Below are 27,463 nucleotides of genomic sequence, written 5' to 3' on the forward strand. Positions count from 1 at the left end.
TCTCAGCAGGTCGGACAGAGTCTGTGGAGAGAGAATCGAGCCAACGTTTCGAATCTGAATCCTGACTTAAAACGTTGGCTCTGTTCTCTCTCCACAGATGCTGTCAGACCTGTTGAGAGTTTTCAGTATTTTCTACTTTTGACTCAGCAGGTTACGTGTGGCGAGCCTGACATGGAATTTTTTTTGCCTATTTAAAGTGCGGCTCTTAAAGACACAAGGCCGGGTTTGTATTTTAACCAATCTGCTGACCAGCAATGTCACAGGAGATCTGCAGCCTGAAGTTTCAGCAACCCGAAGGCAGCACGGTAGCACGTTGGCTAGCACTGCTGCCTCACAGCGCCAGGGACCCGGGTTCAATTCCAGCCTTGGGTCATTGTCTGTGTGGGGTTTGCGCGTTCTCCCCGTGTCTGCGTGGGTTTCCTCCGGGTGCTCCGGTTTCCTCCCACAGTCCAAAGATGTGCAGGTTAGGTGGATTGGCCATGCTAAATTGTCCCTTATTGTCCAAAGATAAAGTTAAAGTATTTATTTGTCACAAGTAGGCTTACATTAACACTGCAAGGAAGTTACTGTGAAAATCCCCCAGTCGCCACACCCCGGCGCCTGTCCGGGTACACAGAGGGAAGAATTTAGCATGGCCAATGCACCTAACCAGCATGTCTTTCGGACTGTGGGAGGAAACCAGAGCACCCGGAGGAAACCCACACAGACACGGGGAGAATATGCAAACTCCACATAGACAGTGACCCAAGCCAGGAATTGAACCCGAGTCTCTTGTGCTGTGAGGCAGCAATGCTAACCACTGTGCCACCGTGGTGCACACGTGTAGATGTGCAGATTAGAGGAATTAGTGGGGTAAATATGTGGGGTTATGGGAATAGGGCCTCCATGGGATGCTGTGTCAGAGAGCCAGTGCAGACTCAGTGGGCTGAATGGCCTCCTTCTGCACTGCAGTGATTCTATGAAACATTGCAGCTGGTTGTAATTATTTTACGAGTGTGTGGCTCCTCCCAGAAAATATTTTGAAGGATTAAAAATTAATGTTTAATTTGAGAAGATAGACGGGTGCAGCCGTCTGCATTCACCTTACTGCTTCAGTCAACAACTCTTCGCTATTTACATAGCGAGAGCTTTCAGTTCAATGTTATCTGACCTGGAGATTAATTGTAATCACAATCCCCTGGCACTGGTGATGGTATTAGTGTGTTATTGTGATGGTATTCGTGTGTTATTCATACTTCAGAGTTTTCAGAGAATGGGAGGTAAATTAAACAATGGAGTTTGATCTGCTGAGAGTTACTGGCAGTAAGTGTGTTCCAACCAAAAATGTTCATTCAATATTTTTGAAGATAGAGTCATAGAGGTTTACAGCATGGAAACAGGCCCTTCGGCCCAACCTGTCCATGCCACCTTTTTTTTCTAAACTCCTAAGCAAGTCCCAATTGCCCACATTTGGCCCATATCCCTCTATACCCATCTTACCCATGTAACTGTCTAAATGGTTTTTGAAAGACAAAATTGTACCCGCCTCTACTACTACCTCGGGCAGCTTGTTCCAGACACTCACCACCCTCTTGTGAAGAAATTATCCCTCTGGACCCTTTTGTATCTCTCCCCTCTCACCTTAAACCTATGCCCTCTAGTTTTAGACTCCCCTACCTTTGGGAAAAGATACTGACTATCTAGCTGATCTGTGCCCCTCATTATTTTATAGACCTCTATAAGGTCACCCCTCAGCCTCCTACGCTCCAGAGAAAAAAGTCCCAGTCTATCCAGCCTCTCCTTATAACTCAAACCATCGAGTCCTGGTAGCATCCTAGTAAACCTTTTCTGCACTCTTTATAGTTTAATAATATCCTTTCTATAATAGGGTGATCAGAACTGTACGCAGTATTCCAAGTGTGGCCTTATCAATGTCTTGTACAACTTCAACAAGACATTCCAACTCCTGTATTCAATGTTCTGACCAATGAAACCAAGCGTGCCGAATGCCTTCTTCACCACTCTGTCCACCTGTGACTCCATATTTTGAAAGAAACTGTTCCCGTGTGTGGGGGTTGGGGAGTCTGGGACAAGGGGATTTAACCTTAAAATCAGAGGCTGGTTATTCGGGGAGAAGTTAGGAAAAGCTTCATCCACATGCAGGATGATAGGAGAGTGAACCCCTCCTCGGATAAAGCAACTGATTCTGGGTTATCTCCAACTCTGAGATTGGAAGATTTTAGCTCACTGAGAATATTAAAGGGGTAAACAGGGATTCTGACTCAGATGTGATGGGCTGAATGGTCTCCTAATGTGCTGTATTATTCAGTGAGACTAGGTGGGAGGATGCAATTTGGGTGCAGACCAGCTAGGATCTCATTGAATGGTAGAATAAGCTCAATGGGCCGAAAGCCATAAAGTCCCAAGACATACAGGTTAGGTGGATTGGCCATGCTAAATTGACCTTAGTGTCAGGGGACTAGCTAGGGTAAATATATGGGGGAATGGGGATAGGACCTGGGTGGGATTGTGGGCAATACAGACTCGCAGGGCCGAATGGCCTCTTTCTGTATTGTCGGGATTCTATGATTTTTATTGAACGGATTGGCCAAACTACTCCTCAGTGTCCAAAGATGTGCAGGTTAGCTGGATTGGCCATGCTAAATTGCACCTTAGTGTCCAGGGGTGTGTAGGTCAGCTGGATTGGCCATTGTAAATGTGCAGGGTTACGGGGATGGGTGGGGAGGGCGGAGTGGTGTGGGCCTGGGTCCGAGTGTCGGTACAGACCCGATGGACCGAATGGTCTCCTTCTGCACTGTCAGGGTTCTATGGTTCTAACTCTATTCCACAAAAACCCTTGGATTTATTTTCACTTCACAAGGAAACAAATCGCTTGTGACCTCACCGGCTCTTCTTAAGTATATTAATTTTTTAAAATTTAAATTTATTACCAGTTTTAGACGCTATAGTTTTGTTGTGTTAATTTGGGATGAGTAACTACATCCTGCAGTTTAGCCCAGGCAATGAGCAAACGAGGGCATGAATAATACAGAGTGTAGTTTGAAACCAGGGTTTGGAAAAGATAAATATTTCAGTGCAGAATGTGAGCTGTATTGTGGCACTGAGTGCTTATGTCACGGGCTCAGAGCAGAGACGGTATCAGCTGCCCGCCTGGGGTAGGGTTTCTGGCTGTTTTAAGATGTGGGTTACCTTTGTGCTCTACTCTGCTGAGTGCCTGAAAAAGTAACCACATGGGGATGGAGTGACCTCTCGCACACTCACACTCAGTGATGCAGATTGTCTGCGGCTGGGCTGGATGTCCAGGTTGGTTCGGATGCATTTCATGAGACCGCGTCCATGAGGATTAAATCCTCTGCCTTCCAGACATAGAAATACATTCCTGCTCCATGGAGAGGCAGTCCTCATATGCACCCAACACACTCACGTTCATGCCAACGGCAAATATAAGACCACAAGACATTGGAGCAGAATTAGGCCACTCGGCCCATCGAGTCTGCTCCGCCATTCAATCATGGCTGATATTTTTCTCATCCCCATTCTCCTGTCTTTTCCTCATAATCCCGATCCCCTTATTAATCAAGAACCTATCTAACTCTGTCTTAAAGACACTCAATGACCTGGCCTCCACAGCCTTCTGCAGCAAAGAGTTCCTTAGATTCACCATTCTCTGGCTGAAGAAATTCCTCCTCATCTCTGTTTTAAAGGATCATCCCTTTAGCCTGAGGTTGTGCCCTCTGGTTCTAGTTTTTCCTACTAGTGGAAACATCCTCTCCATGTCCACTCTATCCAGGCCTCGCAGTATCCTATAAGTTTCAATAAGATCCCCCCCTCATCCTTCTAAACTCCAACGAGTACAGACACAGAGTCCTCAACCATTCCTCATACGACAAGCTCTTCTTGCGAACCTCCTCTGGACCCGTTCCAAGGCCAGCACATCCTTCCTTAGATACGGCGTCCAGAACTGCTCACAATACTCCAAATGGGGTCTGACCAAAGCCATATACAGCCTCAGAAGTACATCCGTGCTCTTGTATTCTAGCCCTCTCAACATGAATGCTAACATTGCATTTGCCTTCCTAACTGCCGACTGAACCTGCACGTTAACCTTAAGAGAATCTTGAACAATGGCTCCCAAGTCCCTTTGTGCTTCTGATTTCCTATCTCTGCCGGTGACTCCCAATTCACTCCTCAAAATAAACTCCCCTCCAGCAAACCTGAAGGTTCCGTATCCTCACTGTTCAGCCGATTGGAGTAATTTAACAATGCTTTGGTGCCATGATTTACTGACACTATCATTTATGAAGCATTGATATTCCGATTCGAGAAAGGCGAGGTAACATGATTTAATATTGTCACGAATCCATTACACTTGTTTCGAGTTTGTCTTGGGATTTGAGCAACATTGCTAAAGGCAACATTTATTGCCCATCCCTAATTGCCCTCAAGAAGGTGGTGGTGAGCTGCCTTCTCAAACTGCTGCAGTCCCTGTGGTGTAGGTACACCCACAGTGCTGTTAGGGAGGGAATTCCAGGATTTTGACTCAGCGGCAGTGAAGGAATGGCGATATATTTCCAATTCAGGATGATGAGTGGCTTGGAGGTTGTGGTGTTCCCATGTATCTGCTGCCCTTGTCCTTCTAGATGGTAGTAGTTGTGATTTGGAAGGTGCTGCATAAGGAACCTTGGTGAGTCGCTGCAATGCAGCTTGTGGATGATACACACGGCTGCTGTCGAGTGTCGGTGGTGGAGGGGGTGAATGTTTGGGGATGTGGTGCCAATCAAACGAGCTGCTTTGCCCTAGGTGGTGTTGAGCTTCTTGAGTGTTGTTGGAGCTGCACCCATCCAGGCAAGTGGAGAGTGTCCCATCACACTCCTGACTTGTACCTTGTAGATGGTGAACATGCTTTGGGGAGTCAGAAGGTGAGTTACTCTCCGCAGTATCCCTAAACTTTGACCTGCTCCTCACTCAATGTTGAACCTCCAACAGTGCAGCACTCTCAATACTGACCCACCAACAACACACAGCTCTATCGGCAATGACCATTGGACAGTGCGGCACTCCCTCAGTACTGACCCTCTGACAGTGCGGCACTCCCTCAGTACTGACCCTCTGACAGTGCGGCATTCCCTCAGTACTGACCCTTTGACAGTGCGGCACTCCCTCAGCACTGACCCTCTGACAGTGCAGCACTCCCTCAGCGCTGACCCTCTGACAGTGTGGCACTCCCTCATTACTGACCCTCTGACAGTGCAGCACTCCCTCAGCACTGACCCTCTGACAGTGCAGCACTCCCTCAGCACTGACCCTCTGACCGTGCAGCACTCCCTCAGTACTGACCCTCTAACAGTGCGGCACTCCCTCAGTACTGACCCTCTGACAGTGCGGCACTCCCTCAGCACTGACCCTCTGACAGTGCAGCACTCCCTCAGCGCTGACCCTCTGACAGTGTGGCACTCCCTCAGCACTGACCCTCTGACAGTGCAGCACTCCCTCAGCGCTGACCCTCTGACAGTGCGGCACTCCCTCAGCACTGACCCTCTGACAGTGCGGCACTCCCTCAGCACTGACCCTCTGACAGTGCGGCACTCCCTCAGTACTGACCCTCTGACAGTGCAGCACTCCCTCAGCACTGACCCTCTGACAGTGCGGCACTCCCTCAGTACTGACCCTCTGACAGTGCAGCACTCCCTCAACACTGACCCTCTGACAGTGCGGCACTCCCTCAGTACTGACCCTCTGACAGTGCGGCACTCCCTCAGTACTGACCCTCTGACAGTGCGGCACTCCCTCAGTACTGACCCTCTGACAGTGCGGCCCTCCCTCAGTACTGACCCTCTGACAGTGCAGCACTCCCCCAGCATTGACCCTCTGACAGTGCGGCACTCCCCCAGCATTGACCCTCTGACAGTGCGGCACTCCCTCAGTACTGACCTTCTGACAGTGCAGCACTCCCCCAGCATTGACCCTCTGACAGTGCGGCACTCCCTCAGTACTGACCCTCTGACAGTGCGGCACTCCCTCAGTACTGACCCTCTGACAGTGCGGCCCTCCCTCAGTACTGACCCTCTGACAGTGCAGCACTCCCCCAGCATTGACCCTCTGACAGTGCGGCACTCCCTCAGTACTGACCTTCTGACAGTGCAGCACTCCCCCAGCATTGACCCTCTGACAGTGCAGCACTCCCTCAGTACTGACCCTCTGACAGTGCGGCACTCCCTCAGTACTGACCCTCTGACAGTGCCGCACTCCCTCAGTACTGACCCTCTGACTCCCTCAGTGGTGCCTGTGGATTCTGTGCTTGATACTCTGAAGCTTGATTTCCTCTGTAGGGTGAAACGCGTTTTGAATTGCCTTTCAGTATCATTTGATCTTAACACCGTCATCAGAATATAGATTCTTCAGTTTATCAGCTGCCTGTCCCTCCTTCAAACAGTGAGTGGGACCTTTGAGGAGAATAGTGCTCGGAATGGCATTGCTGAAAGAAATGTCACCCCCAGGTGGAAAGGGAAGATAATTCTGATTTAATTTGGACATTGAAGAAAGGAAAATATCATCTGGCCCCTTTGTCGCGGCGTGACAGTCTGCGGGTAATAACTGAAATGTTTATGCTTCAAATGTCCACACGGGTCCTTCACATTGTCACCTATCAACTTTTAACTTCAGGCCGCTCTGGTGAATAATTCATTCGCGTGTCTCCCATTGTACAAGGAGCCGTAATGAATTCTTCATAATCTGTCAGGTGAATGGTTTGTGTCTGAAGCTGCCCTTCCCGCACAGACATTAATTCATATGGAGATGGGAGATCTCTTTAAATAAAAGGGCAGCTTTATTCTGAATTCTATTTTCAGTGGACAATACAAATGAAATGGATGATTTTTCTCTTTTTGCCGTGCAGAATATTGTGATCTGTTTCCGCCCACACAATATTCAGGACAGGGAGAACTTGAAAGGTTTTCCAAGCATGAAATTTCCATTCACCCCCCCCCCCGCTGATTGAGCTGGGTGAATTTTGATGATCTCACCTCCTGAACTGGAGTCAACTGAGCAACGAGTTTCTGAATGAGTCCTTCAATTCACCCCCACTTAATCCACCAGCACAACACGTGTGAGTGTGAATGTGAATGTGTGCGTGTGTCGTGCCTGTGTGTGTCATGTGTGCGTGTGTTGTGTGTCATGTGTGCGAGTGTCGTGCCTGCGTGCCTGCCTGTGTGCGTGTGTCGTGCCTGTGTGTGTGCGTGTGTCATGTGTGCGTGTGTTGTGTGTCATGTGTGCGCGTGTCGTGCCTGCGTGCCTGCCTGTGTGCGTGTGTGCGTGTGTCGTGCCTGTGTGTGTGCGTGTGTTGTGTGTCATGTGTGCGCATGTCGTGCCTGCGTGCCTGCCTGTGTGCGTGTGTGCGCGTGTCGTGCCTGCGTGCCTGCCTGTGTGCGTGTGTGCGCGTGTCGTGCCTGCGTGCCTGCCTGTGTGCGTGTGTGCATGTGTCGCCTGTTATGTGTGCCTCGCTGCGGCACCATCTTGGAAGAAGGGCTTTTCAGCGATAGTGATGCCATTGAATGCCAAAGGGTAATGGTTAGATGGCACAGTGGTTAACACTGCTGCTTCACAGCGCCAGGGACCCGGGGCAGCACGGTGGCACAGTGGTTAGCACTGCTGCCTCACAGCGCCAGGGACCCGGGTTCGATTCCCGGCTCGGGTCACTGTCTGTGTGGAGTTTGCACATTCTCCCCGTGTCTGCGTGGGTTTCCTCCGGGTGCTCCGGTTTCCTCCCACAGTCCAAAAGACTGTGCTGGTTAGGGTGCATTGACCCGTTCAGGCGCCAGAGTGTGGCGACTCGGGGATTTTCACAGTAACTTAATTGCAGTGTTAATGTAAGCCTGCTTGTGACACTAATAAATAATAATTAAATAAATAGATTCTCTCTTGTTTCAGGGTTAGTCTGGAAGGTGCGATTAGCTTTTGACTGACACAGATACGGTGACCAACATTTTCCGATACTTCCCACCGACATGACCTTCCAGTCCCATCACTGGCAAGCCCTGCGATGTGTTTCCCCCGTGGCGGTGGGTGTAGGGCATGGAAAATCCCACAGATATCGGCGGGACTGGAAGGTTCTGTTGGCAGCCAATAGCAAGGTCCCTCCTCCACTGGAAAACCTGCCGCTGCGGGGCTGGAAAATCCCACCCCATCTCTCTGTGAAAGGGAACTGGGAAAATACTGGAAGGAATGAAGTCCAATACTGACCTACAATCCATGATATGACGATGGTCAGAGAGAGGAGGCCATTCAGTCCTTCCATCCTGTTCCACCATTAAATTAGATTTGTAACAGATTTTTCTTAATTTCTTTTGTGAATCAGATTTTATTTTTCACATCCCTGATTCGTAAAAATTATGGCCACGTGATTCTCACATTACTGATATCAAATAGAATCCCTACAGTGCAGAAGGAGGCCATTCAGCCCATTGAGTCTGCACCAACCACGATCCCACCCAGACCCTATCCCCGTAACCCCATGCATTTACCCTAGCTGGTCCCCCTGGCACTAAGGGGCAATTTGGCACGGCCAATCCCCCTAACCCGCACACCTTTGGACTGTGGGAGGAAACCGGAGCACCCGGAGGAAACCCACGCAGACACGGGGAGAATGTGCAGACTCCACACAGACAGTGACCCAAACCAGGAATCGAACCCGGGTCCCTGGCGCTGTGAAGCAGCAGTGCTGACCACTGTGCCACCGTGTCCACCCCCAATATCTCCTTACGTAGTGCAGTCCCATCTTACCTTTTCTAATGCTCCTCTCAAATGTGCTATAGAAAATCAGGTTGTTGTTGCAGTCCGCAGTTTCGTGGGAGTTGTGTTGGGGGAGCATCGGGATGGACAGGATGCGCTTGGGGAGGATATGAGGGGGGAGGGAAGAGGGAACCTGGGCAAAGATGGGGACTCTGGATTTGGGTGGGGGAAGGGAGCCTGTGGCCTGGTGGTGTGGAGCAGTGATTTATAAAGTGAGGGGGGGGGGGGGGGGGTCGCGACCCTCCGGTGGGTCCAGGAGGCAGCAGCTCACTGCTATCTTCTGAAGGGGCAACAAATGCTGGTCCCAGCCAGTGACACCCACGTAAGAACTAGGAGCAGGAGGAGGCCATCTGGCCCCTCGAGCCTGCTCCGCCATTCAATAAGATCACGGCTGATCTTATATCCCACGAATGATTGAAAATTGCAATGCAGGCTGTGAGTCAGGGTGCGGTGCGAGGGGGGTGCGGCATTGTTGGAGGTGCTGTCTTTCTGCAGAGAGTTTAAATCGAGGCCCTGCCTTCCCTCCAACTGAAATCTAACATTCCAGTTCCGAGGTTGTGTAAATCCGATGGATAAAGTTGATCGTTTATTTTCATTCAATTGGCACCAACTCAAACAGAACAATTTGATCATTTCGAATCCTGTGAAATGCCAAAGTTTCCAGTGAGACAGGAATATCCAAATGGACAGACACAAGTGTTAATTCACAAGTATTTCTCGCGATAACCGTGTGCTTGTGCCTCTTGCCTCTATTTTCCACCTGGCCCTTGAATTTCCCAAAATGATTGAAGGCTTTTACTGATTTCTGCAAGGAAGTGTTATCCAGTCATTTAAAGGTCCAAAAAAACTCCCCCGTAACCTGTGAAATGGTGAAATGACAGCAGACACTCCCATCTAGTGGTGATAAGATTGAACTGCGAGTGGTGCCAGCTGGTGGGAAGTTTTATATTTTATCACCAGTGGACTGTTTGGGTTAACAAGTGTGTGCCAGTGTTTACGCTCTGCACAAGCCTCCTCTCAACCTCTCTTCATGTCCCCTTACTAACACATCCTTATAGTCCGTGTCATTTATCTAGCTTCCTCTTAAATACATCGGCAGAGTGGCGCAGTGGTTAACATTGCTGCCACATAACACCAGGGACTCGGGTTTGATTCCTGGTTTGGGTCACTGTCTGTGTGGAGCCTGCACGTTCTCCCCGTGTCTGCGTGGGTTTCCTCCGGATGCTCCGGTTTTCTCCTACAGTCTGAAAGACGTACTGGTTAGGGTGCATTGGCCGTGCTAAATTCTCCCTCAGTGTTACCCGAACAGGCGCCGGAGTGTGGCGACTCGGGGATTTTCACAGTAACTTCATTGAAGTGTTAATGTAAACCTACTTGTGATTAATAAATAAACTTTACATCGATACTATTCACCTCAACCACTCCCTGTGGGAGCGAGTTCCACATTCTCACCACTCTCTCTTGGGTGAAGAAATTACTCCTGAATTCCCGACTGGATTTATTCGTGACTCTCTCACAGGCCCCTAGTTTTGCTCTCCTGTCTCAGCAGTGGACTCCCAGCCACCACCACCACCAACACCGCCCCCCCCCAACCCCCCCCCTACCACCCCCTCCCCCCCCAACACCCCCCCCCCCCCCCCCCCCCCGCCCCCCCACCCCCAGGATTCCTGCAGTTACTGCACCATCGTTCTTTTCAATGTTCTTAAATGTTTGTAATTCAGAACCATTCCCTTCACCTCTCTCCCTCTCCCTCCATCCTCTCCCTCCATCCTCTCCCTCTCCCTCCATCCTCTCCTTCTCCCTCCTCCCTCTCCCTGTCCCTCCTCCCTCTCCCTGTCCCTCCTCCCTCTCCCTGTCCCTCCTCCCTCTCCCTGTCCCTCCTCCCTCTCCCTCCTCCCTCTCCCTCCTCCCTCTCCCTCTCCCTGTCCTTCCTCCCTCTCCCTCTGCCTCCTCTCTCTCCCTCTCCCTCCTCTCTCTCCCTGTCCCTCCTCCCTCTCCCTCTCCCTCTCCCTGTCCTTCCTCCCTCTCCCTCTGCCTCCTCTCTCTCCCTCTCCCTCCTCCCTCTCCCTGTCCTTCCTCCCTCTCCCTCCTCCCTCTCCCTCTCCCTGTCCTTCCTCCCTCTCCCTCTGCCTCCTCTCTCTCCCTCTCCCTCCTCCCTCTCTCTCTCCCTGTCCTTCCTCCCTCTCCCTCTGCCTCCTCTCTCTCCCTCTCCCTCCTCCCTCTCCCTCCTCCCTCTCCCTCTCCCTGTCCTTCCTCCCTCTCCCTCTGCCTCCTCTCTCTCCCTCTCCCTCCTCCCTCTCCCTGTCCCTCCTCCCTCTCCCTCTGCCTCCTCCCTCTCCCTGTCCTTCCTCCCTCTCCCTCTCCCTGTCCTTCCTCCCTCTCCCTCTGCCTCCTCTCTCTCCCTCTCCCTCCTCCCTCTCCCTCTCCCTGACCTTCCTCCCTCTCCCTCTGCCTCCTCTCTCTCCCTCTCCCTCCTCCCTCTCCCTCCTCCCTCTCCCTGTCCCTCCTCCCTCTCCCTCTCCCTCCTCCCTCTCCCTCCTCCCTCTCCCTCCTCCCTCTCCCTCTCCCTGTCCTTCCTCCCTCTCCATCTGCCTCCTCTCTCTCCCTCTCCCTCCTCCCTCTCCCTCTCCCTCCTCCCTCTCCCTCCCTCTCCCTCCTCCCTCTCCCTGTCCCTCCTCCCTCTCCCTGTCCCTCCTCCCTCTCCCTGTCCCTCCTCCTTCTCCCTCTCCCTCCTCCCTCTCCCTCTCCCTCCTCCCTCTCCCTCTCCCTCTCCCTCCTCCCTCTCCCTCCTCCCTCTCCCTCTCCCTGTCCTTCCTCCCTCTCCATCTGCCTCCTCTCTCTCCCTCTCCCTCCTCCTTCTCGCTGTCCTTCCTCCCTCTTCCTGTGCCCATTAGCCCACTCTGAAAAGGCTGCACCCCCCTCACCAAGGCTCTATGTGTTCTGGGGATTTGCTCACACATTATTGCTCTGTGCTTGAAGGAGATTGTATTGTTGAAGCCATTCCCGCTCCGCTAACCCAGTGCTGATTATCCCTCCAACATCCGGCTAGCTCAGAATCCAGATGTGCTGAATTACATTTCTGTGAATGAGGAAATGAGTAATAGACACGGGTTGATCACATGACCTCCACACTCTGAACGCGAACTTTAACCTTTCTTTCAATATATTGGGTGTTGGAGCCGGAGTGGATGGTAATTTGATGGTTAGCCATGATTGAAATGAATGGCGGCACAGGCTCGACTGGCCTCCTCCTGCTCCTAGTTTCTGTGTTTCTACGTATGGATGGCGTGGGAAGTTGATAGTGATTGGTCATTGCTGAGGAGGGAAGTTACAATGAGGGACGGAGGGATTGGAGGAAAAAACACTGAGATCTGTCTCATAGTCACATGATACAATGATGGTGGAGTTTTTGACCAATCACCTTCATCGATCTCTATGACAGAGCCCAGACATGAGATGTGGAAAACCCATCAGTGGAAGACAGATTTGGGAATGAAAGATCCAAAGGCATATCCCCCTCCCCCACATTCCCCACGCCCCACATCCCCCCCCTCCCCCACATTCCCCACGCCCCACATCCCCCCCCTCCCCCCATCCCCAACCCCCCATCCCCACCCTCCCCTCCCCCACATTCCCCACGCCCCACATCCCCCCCTCCCCCCCATCCCCAACCCCCCATCCCCACCCTCCCCTCCCCCACATTCCCCACGCCCCACATCCCCCCCCCTCCCCCCCATCCCCACCCTCCCCCACCACACCCCTGTGGTGAGATATCACTCACCGAGCAGGCGATGGTCCAGTGGTATTATCACTAGACTGTTAATCCAGAAACTCAGCTAATGTTCTGGGGACCCGGGTTCGAATCCCGCAACGGCAGATGGTGGAATTTGAAGTCAATAAAAAATATCTGGAGTTAAGAATCTACTGATGATCCTGAAACCATTGTCGATTGTCAGAAAAACCCATCTGGTTCACTAATGTCCTTTAGGGAAGGAAATCTGCCGTCCTTACCTGGTCTGGCCTACATGTGACTCCAGAGCCACAGCAATGTGTGGTTGACTCTCAAACTGCCCTCGGGTAACTAGGGATGGGCAATAAATGTTGGCCAGCCAGCGACGCCCCTGTCCCACAAATTAATAAAAAAACTGGGGTAGGTCTCTCTGGCCGGTCTCGAGTACCCCCAAGACTGGAAATTCCTGCTTATGGGCAATGGAGCTTTGAACGGTCCGCCGCATTTCCTGTCTCACCCGCTACGATTCGCACAGCAGGCAGGAGGGGAGATTTTCGGCCCATGTCTCTCATTACTCCCGCACAGGATTCTAAAATCAGTTTGGAGAGGATTCGCTTTGTAAAGGACAGAGTCCAGAATTCTCAGGCTTCGACCATCATTGTGGCATCGTCCACGGATCCTTCTGGAAGCAAATCAATCGTAGCAAACGGAACGAACTCTAAACGCTGGAGAACAAAATGGGGCCATTGATTGAAGACAGAGATGAGGAGGAATTTCTTCCCTCAGAGGGGATCAATCTGTGGAATCCTTTCCTGTAGAGGTTGGGTCATTAAGTATGTTCAAGGCTGAGATAGACAGATTTTTAACAGTCAGGGAATGAAGAGATACGGGGATAAGGCGGGAAAGTGAAGTTAAGGATTATCACGTCAGGGGCGGCAATAGAGGCACAACCTCAGGCTGAAGGGACGATCCTTTAAAACAGAGATGAGGAGGAATTTCTTCAGCCAGAGAGTGGTGAATCTGTGGAACTCTTTGCCGCAGAAGGCTATGGAGGCCAGGTCATTGAGTGTATTTAAGACAGAGATAGATAGGTTCTTGATTAATAAGGGGATCAGGGGTTATGGGGAAAAGGCAGGAGAATGGGGATGAGAAAAATATCAGCCATGATTGAATGGCGGAGCAGACTCGATGGGCCGAGTGGCCTAATTCTGCTCCTATGTCTTATGGTCTTATGGTTAGCGCTGCTGCCTCACAACACCAGGGATCCGGGTTCGATTCCCAGCTTGGGTCACTGTCTGTGCGGAGTCTACACGTTTTCTCCGTGTCTGTGTGGGTTTCCTCTGGTTTCCTCCCACAGTCTGAAAGACGTGCTGGTTAGGGTGCATTGGCCGTGCTAAATTCTCCCTCAGTGTACCCGAACAGGCGCCGGACTGTGGCAACTAGGGGATTTCCACAGTAACTTCACTGCAGTGTTAATGTAAGCCTTACTTGTGACTAATAAATAAACTTAAAAAACTTAAGGCAGGAAAATGGAGTTGAGGATTGTCACATCAGATCAGCCATGGGGTAGGATTCTCTGATCTTGTTCACCCCGCCGCCACTGGCAACAGGAACGGAGAATTTGACGCTCTGCCAGAACTCCATTCACTGCAGCGGGACTGGAGAATCCCAGCTCCGGGCGAGGTTAGAGAATTCCAGCCATGATCTCATTGAACGGTGGAGCAGACTCGATGGGCCGAATGGCCTGCCTCTGCTCCTACGTCTGATGGTCTCATGGGCAGGAAATGGGATTGGATAAAATGGCACGGATTGGCTGCCTGGCTTCTTTCTGGGCTGGAACATCCTCTGATTCCAGAACTTTCTATGGTTCAGGAATATCCTGTGATTTGCTCAGATGTACATTGTGCAATTTATTAGTCCTCAACAGCCAGTTGCATTTATATAGCGCTTTTAACATAACCATCTCAAGGTGCCTCACCGGAGTATTACACGTTAACTCCGAACCACAGAGGAGACTAAAGGCGAGGTGAAAGGTGTCAGTTTTAAGGAGCATTTGGAAGGCGGAGAGAGAGAGAGGGAGAGGTTCAGGGGGAGAATTCCCCAACTGAGAGTCGTGGGGATCTGAAGACATGATGACAAATGATGGAGTGATTGAAATCAGGGCCAGAATTGGAAAAGCGTAGAGATCTCAGAGAGTTTTGGGATTGATTTGATTTGATTTGATTTATTATTGTCACATGTATTAACATACAGTGAAAAATATTGTTTCTTGCGTGCTATACAGACAGAGCATACTGTTCATAGAGAAGGAAAGGAGAGAGTGCAGAATGTAGTGTTACAGTCATAGCTAGGGTGTAGAGAAAGATCAACTTAATGCAAGGTAGGTCCATTCATAAGTCTGATGGCAGCAGGGAAGAAGCTGTTCTTGAGTCGGTTGGTACGTGACCTCAGACTTTTGTATCTTTTTCTGGACAGAAGAAGGTAGAAGAGAGAATGTCCGGGGTGTGTGGGGCCCTTAATTATGCTGGCTGCTTTGCCGAGGCAGCGGGAAGTGTAGACAGAGTCAATGGACGGGAGGCTGGTTTGCGTGATGGATTGGGCTACACTCACGACCTTTTGTAGTTTCTATGGTCTTGGTCAGAGCAGGAGCCATACCAAGTTAGTACCAGTTGGAGAAGAATTGGAGAAGATTCCATAGAAAAGAAAGAATCAGGATCATGGAGTGTTGTGGGTGGCACAGTGGCACAATGGTTAGCACTGCTGCCTCACAGTGCCAGGGACCCCGGTTTGATTCCCGGCCCAGGTCACTGTCCGTATGGAGTTTGCACGTTGTCCCCGTGTCTGCGCGGGTTTCCGCCGGGTGCTCCGGTTTCCTCCCACAGTCCAAAGATGTGCAGTTTAGGTTGGTTGGCCATGATAAATTGCCCCTTAGTGTCAGGGGGATTAGCAGGTGTAATAAGTCATCGGTGGCAGAGGCCCCTTCTCCAAAATCCCTTTATTTACAAACTCTAACAGCAGTACACAGAGTGCTCGCAGTCGGCAGTCTACCTCCAGGAGTGCCAGAGGAACTAATACTCCCGGTTAAATACAAGGTAAAGACTCCCTGATTGGCCCATCCTTAATCAGGGAGTTCATACTCCAATAGGCCAACCTCAATGGCCTGACTGAAGTCATTACAGCAGGGTAAATACGTAGGGTGATGGGGATAGTTGGATTGTTGTCGGTGCAGGTTCGATGGGCTGAACAACCTCTTTCTACATTGTGGGATTCTCTGATTCTAACAAGGAAGAGAATTTTACAAGTTAAGGTATGTTGTTTGACAGAGAGTCAGTGCTGGTCAGTGAGCATTGAGAATGTTGAAGGAACGGGATTGGTGTACAGTTCTGACCCTCTCCTTGCTGAGGTCCTGTGTATTGCTTGCGTATTTTACTGTCAAAGTGTTTTGTTATTTAATGAAGTGATGGGTTATAACGGAAGATCATTTCTATTTTCAATAGGCATTGCTGAAGAATACATCATCCCAATGTTCAACTTCTATCGAAGTATCGGCGACTTGAAGATGACACAAGAGGAGTACGGACTTTTAACGGCCATCACAATTCTTTCACCAGGTAGGGGCTGCTCCCAGCAATGTCCAATATTCATACATCAGGCACCTTATAATCCAGCCATCTGGAGGTTATATCCATGCCGTGGTGCGGTAGTCTTGTCACTGCACTAGTAATCCAGAAACCCAGACTGTTCTGGGGAACCAGGTTCGAATCCCACCATCGCAGATGGTGAAATTTGAATTGAATAAAGATTTAGAATTAAAAGTCTAATAATGACCCTGAAACCATTGTCAATAGTCATAAAAACCCATCTGGTTCACTAAAGTCCTTTAGAGAAGGAAATCTGCCGTCCTTACCTGGTCTGGCCTACATGTGACTCCAGACCCACAGCAATGTGGTTGTGGGTGGCACAAGTGGTTAGTACTGATGCCGCACAGAGCCAGGGACCCGGGTTCAATTCCAGCCTATCTGTGCAGAGTTTGCACGTTCTCCCCGTGTCTGCGTGGGTTTCCTCCAGGTACTCCGGTTTCCTCCCACACTCCAAAGATGTACAGGTTAGGTGGATTGGCCATGCTAAATTGTCCCTTAGTGTCCAACATGTGTAGGTTCGGGGGATTAGCGGGGTAAATATGTGGGGCAAAGGGGATAGGATCTGCGTAAGATGCTCTGTCAGAGAGTCAGTGCAGTCTCAATAGGCTAAATGGCCTTCTGCACTGTAGGGATTCTATGATTCTATGGCTCTTAAATGCCCTCTGAAATTCCATCAGTTTAAGGGCAGTCACAAAGGGGCAATGAAGGACTTAGCCAGAGACTCCCATATCCCATGAAAGAATTTTTCAATATCTTAAGCTACGGCCCAGTTTGTGTCAGAAGGTTGTCGGTTTGATGGAGTTTATTAGCTGGGAATCGAGGGAGGGGTGTCTGCTGATGGAGTCTGGGGCAGCAGCGATCCCACGGTAGGTGGTCCGGAGAATCTGAACTGCACGCAACACGTGGAGCTCACCAACTGCCAATATTTGTATTATTCATTCGTGGGACATGGGCGTCGCTGGCTGGCCAGCATTTATTGCCCATCCCTCTTTGCCCAAGGGCAGTTGGGAGTCAACTACATTGCTGTGGCTCTGGAGTCACATGTAGGCCAGACCGGGTAAAGACGGCAGATTCCCTTCCCTAAAGGGCATTAGTGAACCAGATGGGTTTTTCCTGACAATCGACAATGGTTTCATGGTCATCAGTAGATTCTTAACTCCAGATATTTTTTACTGAGTTCAAATTCTACTATTTAGTCATGGTGAGATTTGAACCCGGGTCCCCAGAGCATTAGCTGAGTTTCTGGATTAATAGCCTAGCGATAATACCACTAGGCCATTGCTTCCCCTCTAGAACTTGACAATTCTACAACAGGCCAGGACACAATTCCCCCTCCCTCCCCAGCACTCAAACTCCCACACGCAAGCACCCATTTCCCCTACTGATTGAACAGGTGTAAACCCCCCCACCCCTGTCCCCCCCTCTTCACCTCCCTGCCCCTTCGTCCCCTCACTCTCTGCCCTCTGTTCTATAGGGTATAACTATAGGGTTCATGGTGGGAGATATAGGAAGGATATCAGAGGTAGGTTCTTCACGCAGAGAGTGGTTGGGGTGTGGAATGGACTGCCTGCAGTGATAGTGGAGTCAGACACTTTAGGAACATTTAAGCGGTTATTGGATAGGCACATGGAGCACACCAGGATGGTAGGGAGTGGGATAGCTTGATCTTGGTTTCAGATGAAGGTCGGCACAACATCGTGGGCCGAAGGGCCTGTTCTGTGCTGTAATGTTCTATGTTCTATGTTCTATGTTCTTTAGAAACAACATTAACTGATCCTGCAGTGCAGAAATTCAAGTCCTGAACAAGACGAGGTGAGGGTCAGATCAGATCCCTGAAATATCATGGGCTCAACTTGGAAAACAGTAAAACAAAAAAAATCCCCACACTCGATTCAACCTGATTCCAACATGGGCGGCACAGTGGCACAGTGGTTAGCACTGCTGCCTCACAGCGCCAGGGACCCGGGGCAGCACGGTGACACAGTGGTTAGCACTGCTGCCTCACAGCGCCAAGGACCCAGGTTCGCTTCCCACTTGGGTCACTGTCTGTGTGGAGTTTGCACGTTCTCCCCGTGTCTGCGTGGGTTTCCTCCGGGTGCTCCGGTTTCCACCCACAGTCTGAAAGACATGGTGCTTAGGTGGATTGGCCGTGTTAAATTCTCCCTCAGTGTACCCGAACAGGCACCGGAGTGTGGCGACTAGGGGATTTTCACAGTAACTTCATTGTGGTGTTAATGTAAGCCTACTTGTGACACTAATAAATAAGATTTAACTTTAACTTTTAACAAATCGCTGCTACCAACGATACCCGGACATTCCTGTGTGTTCATCAATACTGCTCATTGTCCCGGGAAAAAAATACAAAAGTCTGAGGTCACGTACCAACCGACTCAAGAACAGCTTCTTCCCTGCTGCTGTCAGACTTTTGAATGGACCTACCTTGCATTAAGTTGATCTTTCTCTACACCCTAGCTACATTCTGCACCCTCTCCTTTCCTTCTCTATGAACGGTATGCTTTGTCTGTATAGTGCGCAAGAATCAATACTTTTCACTGTGTGTTAATACATGTGACAATAATAAATCAAATCAAATCAAACAGACTCGAAACGTTGGCTCTATTCTCTCTCCACAGATTTTCCAGCATTTTCTATTTTTCTTTCAGGTTCCAGCATCTGCAGTATTTTGCTTTTATATTTGTGTAGGTTAGGTGGATTGGCCCTGCTAAATTGCCCCTTTGTGTCTCAAGATTTGTAGGTCAGATGGGTTAGCCATGGTAAATGTATGGGGTTATGGGGATAGGGCAGGGGAGGGGGCCTGAATAAGATACTCTGTCAGAGAGTCGGTGCAGACTGCGTGGGCCTAAGGCCTCCTTCCGCACTGCAGAGATTCTGTTCCATGTGAGATCCAGTTAGTGTGGCTGTGTAGAAGAATGTTCCACAGGGGTGCAGTGAGATGAAGTGGATGCAGCGGCAGGATTGTGGGGGGAGTGGGTGTGTAGGGGGAGAAGCAGTCAGGGGGAGGACAGGCTTTCAGACGGTTCAAACACTGTCCCGCGTCCAAACCTTGCAACTTGTTTAATCAGATTGCTGCTTTTGAAAGAATGAGCTTTAGATCACTGGACACAGACAGAGAAACAAAGGGATGTTTATATCACAGCTGGGCCAGTACCACAATGCACACAATTCTTCAAGCTCATGTTTCTAATTAACAGCAGCAGAAGCTTGTCTCTATATACAGCCTTTCACATAATCAAATCTCACAAGCTGCTTGACAGGCGCATAATCCAACAAGCACCAGGTTAAAGTCTAACAGGTTTATTTGGTAGCACGAGCTTTCGGAGCACTGCTCCTTCATCAGGTGAGTGAATCAGCGCTCCGAAAGCTCGTGCTGCCAAATAAACCTGTTGGACTTTAACCTGGCGCTGTGAGACTTCCTACTGTGTCCACCCCAGTCCAACGCCGGCATCTCCACATCATTATCCAACAAAATCTTACAGCAAGTATCTCTAGAAATATTACGACAGGGTGACAGAAAGCTTGGTTGATTTTGATTTGATTTATTGTCACATGAATTGGGACACAGAGAAAAGTGTTGCTGGTTCGGGTGCATTGATCCGAACAGGCGCCGGAGTGTGGCGACTCGGGGAATTTCACAGTAACTTCATTGCAGTGTTAATGTAAGCCTTACTTGTGACTAACAAATAAACTTGAAAAACTTTTCTTGCGCGCTATACTGACAAAGCATACCGTTCATAGAGAAGGAAAGGAGAGAGTGCAGAATGTAGCATTACAGTCATAGCTAGGGTGTAGAGAAAGATCAATTAAATAGGGCGTAGGTCCATTTAAAAGTCTGATGGTTAAAAGAGTTAGAATAAAGTTTTAGAAGCTTTTTTAGAATGTGAGTAAAAGATAGAATTAGAAGGTGTGCTGGGCACAAGCTTGCAATAAGTCGCCACGCTCCGGTGCCATTTGTGAGGAGGTAGGTTTTAAGGAGCACCTTAATTGGAGTGGGAAAGGCAGAAGGGTGAGGGAGGGAATTCCAGAGCTTGGGGCCCAGGCAGCTGAAGGCATGGCCGCCAATGGTGGAGCGATGGGAATCGGGGGATGCTGAAGAGGGCAGATTTGGAAGAGCGCAGATATCTTTCTGATTTGTCATATGGTATTAACATACAGTAAAAAATATTGTTTCTTGCGCGCTATACAGACAAAGCATACCGTTCATAGAGAAGGAAAGGATAGAGTGCAGAATGTAGTGTTACAGTCATAGCTAGGGTGTAGAGAAAGGTCAACTTAATGCAAGGTAGGTCCATTCAAAAGTCTGACAGCAGCAGGGAAGAAGCTGTTCTTGAGTTGTTTGGTACGTGACCTCAGACTTTTGTATCTTTTTCCCGACGGAAGAAGGTGGAAGAGAGAATGTCCGGGATGCATGGGGTCCTTGATTATGCTGGCTGCTTTTCCGAGGCAGTGGGAAGTGTTGACAGAGTCAATGGATGGGAGGCTGGTTTGCGTGATGGATTGGGCTTTGTTCATGACCCTTTGTAGTTCCTTGCGATTTTGGACAGAGCAGGAGCCATACCAAGCTGTGATACATCCAGAAAGAGCGGTAAGGGAATTAAGGGTTATGGGGATCAGGCGGGTAAGTGGTACTGATCCACGTCAGATCAGCCATGATCTTATTGAATGGCGGGGCAGGCTCGAGGGGCTAGATGGCCTACTCCTGCTCCTATTTCTTATGTTCTTATCTGTAAAAGTTAGTGAGAGTCGTAGCTGACATTCCAAATTTCCTTAGTCTTCTGAGAAAGTAGAGGCGTTGGTGGGCTTTCTTAACTATAGCGTCAACATGGAGGGACCAGGACAGGTTGTTGGTGATCTGAACACCTAAAATCCTGAAGCTTCCCATTGATGTAGACAGGGGCATGTTCTTTACGCTTCCTGAAATCGAAGACTATCTCCTTTGTTTTACTGACATTGAGGGAGAGATTATTGTTGCTGCACCAGATCACCAGATTCTCTATCTCATTCCTGTACTCTGTCTCGTCATTGTTTCAGATCCGACCCACTACGGTGGTGTCATCAACAAACTTGAAAATCGAGTTGGAGGGGAATTTGGCCGCACAGTTATAGGTGTATAAGGAGTATAATAAGGGGTTGAGAACACAGCCTTGTGGGGCACCGGTGTGGAGGATGATCGTGGAGGAGGTGTTGTTGCCTATCCTTACTGATTGTGGTCTGTGAGTTAGGAAGTTCAGGATCCAGTCGCAGAGGGAGGTGCCGAGGCCCAGGCCATGGAGTTTGGAGATGAGCTTTTTAGGAATAATGGTGCTGAAGGCTGAGCTGTCGTCAATAAATAGGAGTCTGACATAGGTGTCTTTGTTGTCTAGGTGTTCCAGGGTTGAGTGCAGGGCCAGAGAGATGGCGTCTGCTGTGGGCCTCTTGTGGCGGTAGGCAAACTGTAGTGGATCCAGGCAGTCCGGGAGGCTGGAATTGATTTGTGCCATGACTAACCTTTCGAAGCACTTCATAATGATGGATGTCAGGACCACCAGCCAATAGCCATTGAGGCATGCTGCCTGGCTTTTCTTTGGTGGCAGATCTAGGAGGGTCATGGGGCTGGAGGATGTTGTATTATGAACCTGTGCGCCATTCTGATGATAAGGGTGCTCGGCAGAGCAAAGGTTAACGTGGGATTGGAGAATAGCACTCCCACAGTATGATGTGTAACATCACATGGTAATGGGCTCAGATAGAACTTTCTTGAAGCAACCTGTATTGAAATGGCAGCACCCTGCATGCCAATAGCTGGGATCGATAAATAGTTAAAGACTAAGACTAACTGGTTTATGTTTAAACATACTAATCTCAAGATCTGATCATTGAGACATCAAGTGAACCCATAATGCATCAACTCATTGATGAGGGGGTGGCATGGTGGCGTAGAGGTTAGCATTGCTCCCTCACAGCGCCAGGGAGCCGGTTCGATTCCAGCCTCAGGTCACTGTCTGTCTGGACATTCTCCCCGTGTCTGCATGGGTTTCCTTCGGGTGCTCCGGTTTCCTCCCACAGTCCGAAGACGTGTGGGTTAGGTGGATTGGCCGTGCTAAATTGCCTCTTAGTGTCAGGGGGATTAGCTGGGTAAATACGTGGGGTTACGGGGATAGGGCCTGGGTGGGATTGTGGTCAGTACTGAGTTGATGGGCCAAATGGCCTCCTCTGCACTGTAGGGATTCCAAGATTCTATGATCTCAGCAGGTCTGGAGAGCGACTAGAGCTAACATTTCAAGTCTGACTCAGATGGTTGATTACAATAGTCAACCTGAGGAGAGGGAAGCACCAATAACACCAGCTGACAGGAGAGGAAATTGGGTTCTCAGCAGCATTGTGGGAATAGGGGATTTTGGTTCTCATGATGTGGATGTCGCTGGTTAGGCCAGCATTTATTGACCATCCCTAGCTGTCCTTGAGAAGTTGGTGAATCCCCCATCAACAGCATCCTGGGTGTTACTATTAACTCATGTGAACTAGCTAACTTGAGTTCCTGCAGTGTGTCTTGTAGATGGTACACACGGCTGCCACTGTTGTCGGTGGTGGAGTGAGTGAATGTTTGTGGATGGGGTGCCAATCAAGCGGCTGCTTTGTCCTGGATGGTGTTGAGCTTCTTGACTGTTGTTGGAGCTACACTCATCCAGGCAAGTGGAGAGTATTCCATCACACTCCTGACTTGTGCCTTGTAGATGGTGGACAGGCTTTGGGAAGTCGGGAAGTGAGTTACTCATTGCAGAATTCCCAGCCTCTGGCCTGCTCTGGTAACCATAGTATTTATATGTCCAGTCCAGTTTCTGATCAATGGTAACTCCCAGGATATTGATAGTGGCGGACGCAGCAATTGTAATGCTATCGAATGTCAAGGGGCGATGGTTAGAGCCTCTCTGTTTGAGATGGCTATTGCCTGGCACTTGTGTGGCGCGATTACTTGCCACTTGTCAGCCCAAGCCTGGATATTGTCCAGATCTTGCTGCATTTGGACATGGACTGCTTCAGTATCTGAGGAGTCACGAATGGTGCTGAACATTGTGCAATCATCATTAAACATCCCCACTTCTGATGGAGGGAAGGTCATTGATGAAGCAACTGAAGATGGTTGGGCCCTGAGGAACTCCTGCAGTGATGTGCTGGAGGTATTATAGTGATTCAGAGAAAGGTTACTTATAGACCAATGACACATAACTGGCTCTGGGACTTAAGACCATAAGATATTGGAGCAAAATTAGGCCATTTGGCCCATCGAGTCTGCTCCGCTAATTGATCATGGCTGATAGATTTTTCATCCCCATTCTCCCGCCTTTTCCCCATAACCTTTGATCCCCTTATCAATCAATAACCTATCGATCTCTGTCTTAAATACACTCAATGACTTGGCCTCCACACTTGGCGCTCTAGAGTTTATGTCCAACTGATTTTGTTCTTTTGCTCTGAAAATGTGCTACATTGCAGAAATCCACATAGAAACATACGGTGGCACAGGGCGGCATGGTGGCACAGGGTGGCACGGTGGCACAGGGCGGCACGGTGGCACAGGGCGGCACGGTGGCACAGGGCGGCACGGTGGCACAGGGCGGCACGGTGGCACAGGGTGGCACGGTGGTTAGCACTGCTGCCTCACAGCGCCAGGGACCCGGGTTTAATTCCCGGCTTGGGTCACTGTGTGGAGTTTGCACGTTCTCTCCATGTCTGCGTGGGTTTCCTCCGGATGTTCCGGTTTAAAAGATAGGAACAAAAGAACAAAAGAAAATTACAGCACAGGAACAGGCCCTCCAGCCCTCCAAGCCTGCACCGACCATGCTGCCCAACTGAACTAAAACCCCCTACCCTTCCGGGGACCATATCCCTCTATTCCCATCCTATTCATGTATTTGTCAAGACACCCCTTAAAAGTCACTACCGTATCCGCTTCCACTACCTCCCCCAGCAACGAGTTCCAGGCACCCACTGCTCTCTGTGTAAAAAATCTGCCTCGTACATCTCCTTTAAACCTTGCCCCTCGCACCTTAAACCTGTGCCCCCTAGTAATTGACTCTTCCACCCTGGTAAAAAGCTTCTGATTATCCACTTTGTCCATGCCTCTCATAATCTTGTAGACTTCTATCAGGTCGCCCCTCAACCTCCGTCGTTGCAGTGAGAACAAACCAAGTTTCTCCAACCTCTCCTCATAGCTAATGCCCTCCATACCAGGCAACATCCTGGTAAATCTTTTCTGTACCCTCTCCAAAGCCTCCACATCCTTCTGGTAGTGTGGCGACCAGAATTGAACACTATATTCCAAGTGCGGCCTAACTAAGGTTCTATAAATCTGCAACATGACTTGCCAATTTTTAAACTCAATGCCCCGGCCAATGAAGGCAAGCATGCCGTATGCCTTCTTGACTACCTTCTCCACCTGCATTGCCACTGGGTGTACCTGCACACCCAGATCCTTTTGCCATCAATTCTCTTAAAGGTTCTGCCATTTACTGTATATTTCCTATCTGTATTAGACCTTCCAAAATGCATTACCTCACATTTGTCCGGATTAAACTCCATCTGCCATCTCTCCGCCCAAGTCTCCAACCGATCTATATCCTGTTGTATCCTCTGATGGTCCTCATTACTATCCGCAAATCCACCAACCTTTGTGTCGCCCGCCAACTTACGAATCAAACCAGTTACATTTTCCTCCAAATCATTTATATATATTACAAACAGCAAAGATCCAAGCACTGATCCTTGAAGAACGCCACTTGGCACAGCCCTCCATTCAGAAACGTACCCTTCCACTGCTACCCTCTGTCTTCTTTGACCGAGCCAGTTTTGTATCCACCTTGCCAGCTCACCTCTCATCCCATGGGACTTCACCTTCTGCACCAGTCTGCCATGAGGGGCCTTGCCAAAGGCCTTACTGAAGTCCATGTAGACAACATCCACTGCCCTACCCTCATCAATCATCTTCGTCACTTCCTCGAAAAACTCGATCAAGTTCGTGAGACACGACCTTCTATTTCTATTTCTATGACCTCCCCTTCACAAAACCTTGTTACCTCTCACTAATACGTCCACTTATTTCCAAGTGAGAATAAATCCTGTCTCGAAGAGTTGTCTCCAATAATTTCCGTGCCACTGATGTAAGGCTCACCGGCAGTGTAATTACCTGGATCCTCCCACAGTCCAAAGATGTGCGGGTTAGGGTGCATTGGCCGTGCTGAATTCTCCCTCAGTGTACCCGAACAGGCGCCGGAGTGCGGCGACTAGGGGATTTTCACAGTAAATTCATTGCAGTGTTAATGTAAGCCTACTTGTGACTAATATATAAACTTTTTTAAAAAAGATGTGAGGGACGATGTCCCTGTGTAATCTGAATGTCGCCAGCATTGAGGAATGTTGTGTGAGTCCGGTGTGTATCTGTTCCATTGGATGTGGTGTGACGCTGCACCGAGTAAAACGGCTGCATTTAATGATCTGTTTCTCTGCCGCAGACCGTTCCTTTGTGAAGAATCGGGAAGCGATTGACAGACTTCAGGAGCCTCTGCTGGAAATCCTGCAGAAATATTGCAAACTGAACCATCCAGATGACCCACAGCACTTTGCCCGGCTGTTGGGCAGACTCACCGAGCTCCGGACTTTTAACCACCATCACTCGAATATGCTGATGTCCTGGAGAATCAACGACCAGAAATTCACGCCCCTTCTCTGTGAGATCTGGGACGTGCAGTGAATTCTCCCGCCCTCCTGGCAAGAACTCTTGGGTCAGTTACAGGACCCGGTAATTAAAAGTGGACGTGCAAAGTAGGAGAAGTTTCCAACTTTGGAACATTCTGAACTGCCTGGTGTGTGAACGCTTGAAGGAACGAACACATGTCCGCGGCTCCGTGACCAGTTCAAAGACTCATTACGAGCAAGCACAGGAATGTGACCCAGCAATTCTAGATCATTCTCCAATCTGCACAACCACCAGAAACTAACTACCCCAGTTATGTTCGAAAAACAAGTGCGACACTTTTTCTAATTGCCCTTGAGATTGTAATGTACAGACATCAGTCGAGTAATATATAAGATTATCTGATGTCCCTTTGGGCTCTTGTCTGCTATGGTGAAATCCACATAGGAACATTGGGCGGCACGGTGGCACAGTGGTTAGCACGGCTGCCTCACAGCGCCAGGGACCCAGGTTCGATTCCCGGCTTGGGTCACTGTCTGTGCGGAGTCTGCACGTTCTCCCCGTGTCTGCATGGGTTTCCTCCGGGTGCTCCGGTTTCCTCCCACAGTCCAAAAGACATGCTGGTTAGGGTACATTGGCTATGCTGAATTCTCCCTCCGTGTACCCGAACAGGCGCCGGAGTGTGGTGACTAGGGGACTTTCACAGTAACTTCATTGCAGTGTTAATGTAAGCCTACTCGTGACACTAATTAATAAAGTTAAACTTAAAGGAATTAGGAGTAGAAGTTGGCAAATTCAGCCCTTCGAGCCTGCTCTGCCATTCAATCAAATCACAGCTGATCTAGTCCTACTGATGATCTGCATGAAAGGACATTATGGTCAGAGGTGATGCCAGTGATAAACATCACAATATCACAGTGACAAGCAGTGCCAATTTGCCCAGAGTGGATGTCCAAATGGAAACATTATCATAGAAATCATAGAAACCCTACAGTACAGAAAGAGGCCATTTGGCCCATCGAGTCTGCACCGACCACAATCCCACCCAGGCCCTACCCCCACATCCCTACATATTTTACCCACTAATCCCTCTAACCTACGCATCTCAGGACACTAAGGGGCAATTTTAGCATGGCCAATCAACCTAACCCGCACATCTTTGGACTGTGGGAGGAAACCAGAGCACCCGGAGGAAACCCACGCAGACACGAGGAGAATGTGCAGACTCCACACAGACAGTGACCCAAGCCGGGAATCGAACCTAGGTCCATGGAGCTGCGAAGCAGCAGTGCTAACCACTGTGCTACCGTGCCGCCCCATTATGTGACGGAATTTGGTAGATTTGATTTTATAGACAGATAGTGAGGTGGTTTCAAATGCAGAAAGTATGTGCAGGTATGTTAATGATGGACAGAGTGTGGTGATCAGTGTTTTATTCACCCCACCCACTCCCAAACGAAGGACAAATACAATTAGACTTGGAGGCATTTCCTAACTTCTGAGCTCCAAGATTAATCTGAGCTCCTGTCCGCCCTCTCAGGTGGAAGTGAAAGGCTGAACCGTCCCTATTTTAAGGACAAGCTGGGAAATTGAACCTCAAATGTGTTGGTCAATATT

The 27,463-nt window shown here is 49.5% G+C and overlaps 1 protein-coding gene across 1 annotated transcript in view; it reads left to right on the forward strand.

Moving 5' to 3' along the window:
* The window catches only part of nr1h4 (nuclear receptor subfamily 1, group H, member 4), an 87,186-nt gene extending 60,233 nt beyond the window's left edge, over nucleotides 1–26,953 (forward strand). The window contains exons 9-10 of the mRNA XM_078219546.1: nucleotides 16,015–16,128; nucleotides 25,665–26,953. Of these exons, the coding sequence (XP_078075672.1) occupies nucleotides 16,015–16,128; nucleotides 25,665–25,903 (353 nt within the window). The 3' untranslated portion in view covers nucleotides 25,904–26,953. The remainder of the gene's footprint in view (nucleotides 1–16,014; nucleotides 16,129–25,664) is intronic.
* Nucleotides 26,954–27,463: the final 510 nt, after the last annotated feature.

Source organism: Mustelus asterias, chromosome 9, assembly GCF_964213995.1.
Source record: "Mustelus asterias chromosome 9, sMusAst1.hap1.1, whole genome shotgun sequence".
Classification (NCBI taxonomy): Eukaryota; Metazoa; Chordata; class Chondrichthyes; order Carcharhiniformes; family Triakidae; genus Mustelus; species Mustelus asterias.